Here is a 5,785-nt window from a genome sequence, read left to right on the forward strand (position 1 = left end):
TAGTCATTCGAGAAGAGGCTCTGGCTGGGACTCCAAAAATGTCGGTGTCTTCTATGGCCACTCCGCAGTTGCAGAGCTCCGGAATGCTCTCCAGCGAGCAGTTTCTCCATCTCTTCAACCGCTTCACATTCTTCGCTTCCCAGCCCGAAATGCTCTCCAGCGGACCATGCTCTCAAGGCATACTAATTCGACGACCGACTGCCTTTTTTTTTTTTTTTTTTTTTAAACATAACCGGGTCAAAATCGTGTCTGTCGAGTCAACCCGCCAAACACGATTCTAATCGGGTTGACCCGATTATGACCCGAACCCGATTACAATAGACCCTAACCCTATTTTTCCATGTCGAGTTCGCGGGTCGTGTAAAAAATTGTCAACCCTAAACTGTTGCCATCAAAATTCACCTCTAGCCTACAGAGCTCGCTAAAAAATGCTATTGGAGCTTGTTGAAATCGCTTACAGGTTGAAGGAGCTCCCCAAAATCTCCCACTGATGTCCGTTGGAAGTCACCGGCCATTGTTTGATGTCTCCGATTTACCTATAGTCAAAATATATTTATAGCAAAATCATTTATAGCATTACTCTTTCTAAAGACGAATCTAAGTTTAATTAAAAATTGTGTCCAAAATAAAGGAAAAAAACAAATTATGCTTCTTCTGGCAAAAAGAAAAAAGATAGCTTTGTATTGTTTCGGTCGTTCATCAGCCGCTTTGAATGATAGATCCAACATCCAAGGCTGTGTGGGGCTGAGTTGAGTTCTTGATTGTTGGAGTTTGACTGGATAAGATCGAGTAAGAGAAACAACACAAGGCTCAAGCCTTTGAAGGTCGAGGCAAACTGAGATTTCATTAGCTATTAAATTTCATAAGTTTCCCTTTTGAATCAAATTAAATGATAAATATTAAAAGCCTGCAGGCTCCACTTTGGGAAGCTGAAATTGCAACGACATGAATATGGTACAAAATTAATATTACAAAATATTATATATATATATATATATATTTTATTATTTTATTTTCGTTGGAGGATATTACTTCACTCAATGAGTCATATTATTGTCTATCTATCTATGCCTTCTTTTCTTCTTTTTAGTGTCGTGGATGCATGAAAGACGGGTGAAAGCTGAAAATTCAGTTGCACTTGTTTTGAAAGATGGGTGAGCAGATAAGTGGCAAAAGGGAGATTATTCAAAGTGGGCGATGGGTAAAACCGTAAAAGTGCTTGCTGCTACCCGCCCAACTTGAAAATTTAGCTTGGGTTTGACCTAGAAAGGTAGGTTCCTAATCATTTTATATCCAAAATAACAACACATGATCATTTTAAATTAGAGTTAAACTATATGTGTACAGTGTACTCTCTCTAATTATTATCTTTTCTCTAATGTCTATATAATGTTTCAATTTTAACTTGCTTTGAGCCGATTGTATATGGGATCCAGAGATTTGGTGACAACTACCTTTCTTTCTTTTTCAATTTTTTTTTTTTTTTTGGAAAAAAAGACCACCTTTCTTTTAATTTGTTATAACAAATTCTGTAAAGAGTTGTCTTTTTCTTATCAAATCTATCGATATTTTTCATAACTATCGATATTTCATTATTTAATTAATCTAATATTTTCTTTAGTAAATTTGTGATATTTTCCCTTATATTTGTGACAATAATTTCTGGTATATCCACAATTATATATATATATATATATATTTATTTATTTATGATATTTTAAAATATAGATATGATTTCTCATTAACGATATGATATCTCCTTATATTTCAACGAGATTCTAAACCATAATTAAACTTGGAATCCCATATGAAGACATTAGGCCACAGCTTGTTTGTTTGCAATTATCATTTCCTATTCATATTTCATGGTTACAAGTAGTCGTCCAAAACACTTCAACGACACTGATGCAGAAAATAAATGCAAGGAGCTAGCATAGATGCCAGTACAAGGGTTAGAAAAACGCATTGTTCAATGTTCAGACCGACATGAAATCCAGAGTTTTTTTTCTTCACATAAGCCTTCTTGGGGCTGCCAAACTCACTGATGTGTTAAGGGTCCAAGTAAATGATTTCTGCCTGCCTGGAGGATCGCCGGTATCGCAGTAATTCTTTTGTCAATTCCCATCCTCCACGGTTGGAAGCAGGCTTAACACTCATTGTTTCAAGAACTGGGGCAGCTAATAGCAGGAAATTGATGAAATTTAATTCAGGTTTTATACCAAGGATGCCACCTATTTTCACTTGTCGCAGTTGGTTGAATGGACTACTCCAGTGGTCGTCTTTCCAATAGTTGGTGAATGTCACCGCAGCAACCTGTTCCTCCGGGCGAGCCTACACAAGTTCTATGGCATTAATATATTTGGAAGTTTACCTCCCAAGCAACTGATGGTACGTAATGCATTATCAGTTTATAGTTTAGCTGTCGAAACGTCAAGTATCAGCATGACAGGAAAATCAAGTACTAAATTATTAATAATCAGTAGAAAGAAACTCACCAAAACTTCTAGTTCTTTTAGATTAGGGGAACTTCTTATGAGGCATAGAGCAGTTAAAACCTCCTCCACATCATTGAAGTTCATGCATATGGAAAAATAATTTAGATGAACGCATGGTGTAGGCAACTTTCCTGGTACAATTCCAATAGCCAAATACTGGAGAAAAAAGAAGATAGGGAACAAATATAGATCAATCTCCAATAGATGCAGTAACATAGCACTTGGACCTCCCCGTGAAAACTGATTCAGTTCATTGGGATTTACAAAACTATTTAAGCAGACAAGTCAATGGTGCAAATGCCAAGAAATGAGCACAATGACACAAAGAAATGAATTCAATAACTGAAACCTGGAAAAACCCTTTAGTGCAGAAAGAAAGAACCTCGTTTCAAATCATAAGAAATTTGCAAAACCCAATGAACTCCTTCACTTTCCTGTGGCATATGAGGGTCCCTTAATTATGCTCACACAACTATTACCTTCAAAAAGTAGCTCTGAACCTCCAGCCTTCGAATATGGGGCAGACGGACAAAAAATTTGAGCAAATTGCTATAATTGGAATAAGCTCGCCTTTTATCACCAACATTTACATATAATCCAATGGAAATGACAGTCAAACAGGAGGTGTTTTCAAAACTAATGTCCTCAAAAGCACCTCCAGTACAAAAAAATTGGAGTTTTGGTGCATCAATGTTGAGATGGGTGAAACCGTCAAAGTTCATCAATGTCAATCTCTCTAGCAGAGGGCAGCTAGAAATCAGACTTCCAAACACATCTTGGGCCATGGTCACACGCTGCAGATCAAGGCTCTTCAAGCTCCTGAAGCCTTTAAACGCCAACGGAGGTTTTAGCAAACAATTAGATGACTTTAAATGAATCAAATCGTGACAAGAAAATAGAGAAGAAGGCATCTTGTAGCGTTTCCCTTTCCAAATTTCAAGAACCAACTCTTTGATAGAGCTCCTTGATAGATGAAGAATCCACCTATTCATGTTAGGAATCCCTTGAACATCCGGGTGAGATAGTTTGAACTTGTATATTGGGCCATTATGAAGTAACAGAACATGATCAACAATGGCCACAAGTTTATTCTCGACATCTGTATGATCTTGAAAAGGAACAGAGAAACATTGATTATCAAACGCAAGATGTGGAAGTGTAGCCCATTTGTACCTCCACTTGCTTGACAAAACACTTGTCCTAACTGCTTCCCTCATTGGCAAATTTGACAAAATGTGATCTATAACACTCCCTGGTAAGTTGCTGATCCTGTCTGCCTCCATCTCCGTTCAGCACAGGCACTTTGGTGCTTCTCTTTGTTTCTGAAATATTTCAGGAAAAAAGGAATCAGAAATCAGTATTTATTACTTGGTGAGCATTTTAGAGTGGGGGAGAGAGCCGAAATCCTTTGCAAGAACCAGAGGCAAAATGTATTTAACCAGGAAAATAATTACAATTAACCAAACAATTCCTATTTTCAGTTTCATCACAAAGTACAGAACATAATAAAGACACAAACTTGTGCTTTAAAAAATTGCACTCCTTCTACATATTTGATTTGCTTAGTTGAAAAGAGAGCATTTCAATTAGCTTTTATTTCTGAAATGATGTGTTACGAACCTGAATATCGAGTCCGTATACAGGTCTTTAGAAGGAACCTACACCTCCTTCAAACACACGGTTTGGAAAATAAACTTTTCTTCTTTATCTTTATTCAAATCACTGTTTAAACAGCCTTCCATCATCAACAATAAGAATCCAAATATAAAACATGTCGGCTCAAAAAGAGTGCAAAATCTTAGTTTAAGCTTTTGCAAATAATAAATTCTCGGTAAGTTCGAGTTTGATCCAAGGAAATGGTAGATGTTAAGTAAAATTCTTATTATCCTACAAAAAGTAAATTGAGTAATTTTTTTACTAAAAAGTTTATCAATGGAGAGATGATAAACTAAAATTAAATTATCTAAACTAAATTAATAAAAGTGAAATTTGAGAAAGTTATTAGAAAATATTGAGGCTTTAGGGATTCACCTAGCATCCATTACGTATTTTTGAGACATATTTAACTCACTCAACTATGTAGAAAATCAACTCTCCTAGTCGGAAGATAAAACAATTAAACACAGAGAAAAATAAAATATAGAATGAACCTGGATTAATAAAAAAATTATTTTAATAACATGTTTAAAGAGATTAAGCGTTCACGATAAATTCGAATCATAACAACTCAAACAAAAAGTAAGCAATTGATATAAACAAAAATGATAATGAATCAAAAACTAGTCAACATGAAATCTTTCTCAAATTTAAAATCATTCTTAACATTCAATCATTAAACATTTAAAAACATTAAAATAGTCTTAAGAATACATAATAAAAATATACTAGAGCCTTAATGGAGGCTCATCATATATATTAAAATATATTGTGCAGTACAAATAAAAAGACATGAAAAAGAAACAACTTGTATATTAGAAACAAATCTCCAGCAATAAAGCTCTATGTTCTTCCTTCTTCGATCTCCTCCGCCGTGCGTGGGATCGAGTCTGGCTAAAACTGAAAAAAAATCAGTTAAATAAGAGAAAAATTTAACCTTTCTTCGTCAAGAGTAAAGGAATTTTTACAGCACCGTTTTAACCTTTCTTCGTAAAGAAATTAAGAAAGGAATTTTCACTTTTTCTACGAAGAAAGGAATTTAATTCTTTTAATTTCTCTGCTGCTGCAGTACAGCGCTGCTTGTTTTCTTCTCTTCTTTCTTTTCTTGGGTCCCACGGAGTCTCCAGCAGCCAAGTTTCATTTTTCTTCAATTTCCTTTGCTTTGCTTTTTCTTTTATAAGCTGGGCTTCGTGTTTGAGATGGTCTAATTGGTTGAGTTGGTCTTGCAATTCGACGACGTTGTGGTTATATTAGATGATTGGAGTTTTTCGGTTGATTGTGTTATTATATTTTCTGTATATTCTTCATTTGGTTGGTATTGTAATATTTTTTATTTACGGTGAATTATAATCAAATCACCATTAAACGCACCATAATAGCCGTTGACAACCACCATTAATAGCCAACCGTTGCTGGTAAACAAAACAGAACTGCTGGAAGGGTCGCCGTAAAAAACCACATACGTCGTTGGAGAGAGGCTAACCTTGGTGAAAACGACGACCACCATAAAAGCATCTACCGATGCCACACATCGAAAACCACAAAAATCACGAAAAAGGCACCGAAACAACCAAACTCAACCCAACATAAACTGTAGAATTATCGCACCCAAAATCAACACAGAACAACACTGA

General features: G+C 35.5%; 1 protein-coding gene across 2 annotated transcripts; it reads right to left on the minus strand.

Annotated features, from left to right (window-relative positions):
- Positions 1-1,826: 1,826 nt before the first annotated feature.
- Positions 1,827-5,270, minus strand: LOC133867274 (F-box/FBD/LRR-repeat protein At1g13570-like). Of its 2 annotated transcripts, none has more exons than XM_062303994.1 (4): positions 5,089-5,270; positions 2,975-3,817; positions 2,496-2,651; positions 1,827-2,331 (listed from the first exon to the last, which is right to left on the minus strand). In XM_062303994.1, exons 2-4 carry the CDS (start codon positions 3,776-3,778, stop codon positions 2,050-2,052), a joined length of 1,242 nt encoding a protein of 413 aa, XP_062159978.1. In that variant the 5' UTR covers positions 3,779-3,817; positions 5,089-5,270; the 3' UTR covers positions 1,827-2,049. The 2 variants fall into 2 exon arrangements, with proteins under 2 accessions (XP_062159978.1, XP_062159979.1); XM_062303995.1 differs by lacking the exon at positions 5,089-5,270 and adding an exon at positions 4,960-5,055.
- Positions 5,271-5,785: the final 515 nt, after the last annotated feature.

Source organism: Alnus glutinosa, chromosome 4 (genome assembly GCF_958979055.1).
Source record: "Alnus glutinosa chromosome 4, dhAlnGlut1.1, whole genome shotgun sequence".
NCBI lineage: Eukaryota > Viridiplantae > Streptophyta > Magnoliopsida > Fagales > Betulaceae > Alnus > Alnus glutinosa.

What these genes read in the sequence shown, in the direction of transcription:
- LOC133867274 (XM_062303994.1), bottom strand. Translation starts at nt 3,778, where the DNA reads ATGGAGGCAGACAGGATCAGCAACTTACCAGGGAGTGTTATAGATCAC. An exon ending in TTCAGAGCTACTTTTTGAAG is followed by an intron (nt 2,652 to 2,974) that starts GTAATAGTTGTG and finishes TTTTTTCTCCAG; the next exon opens with TATTTGGCTATTGGAATTGT. An exon ending in TAAAAGAACTAGAAGTTTTG is followed by an intron (nt 2,332 to 2,495) that starts GTGAGTTTCTTT and finishes GAACTTGTGTAG; the next exon opens with GCTCGCCCGGAGGAACAGGT.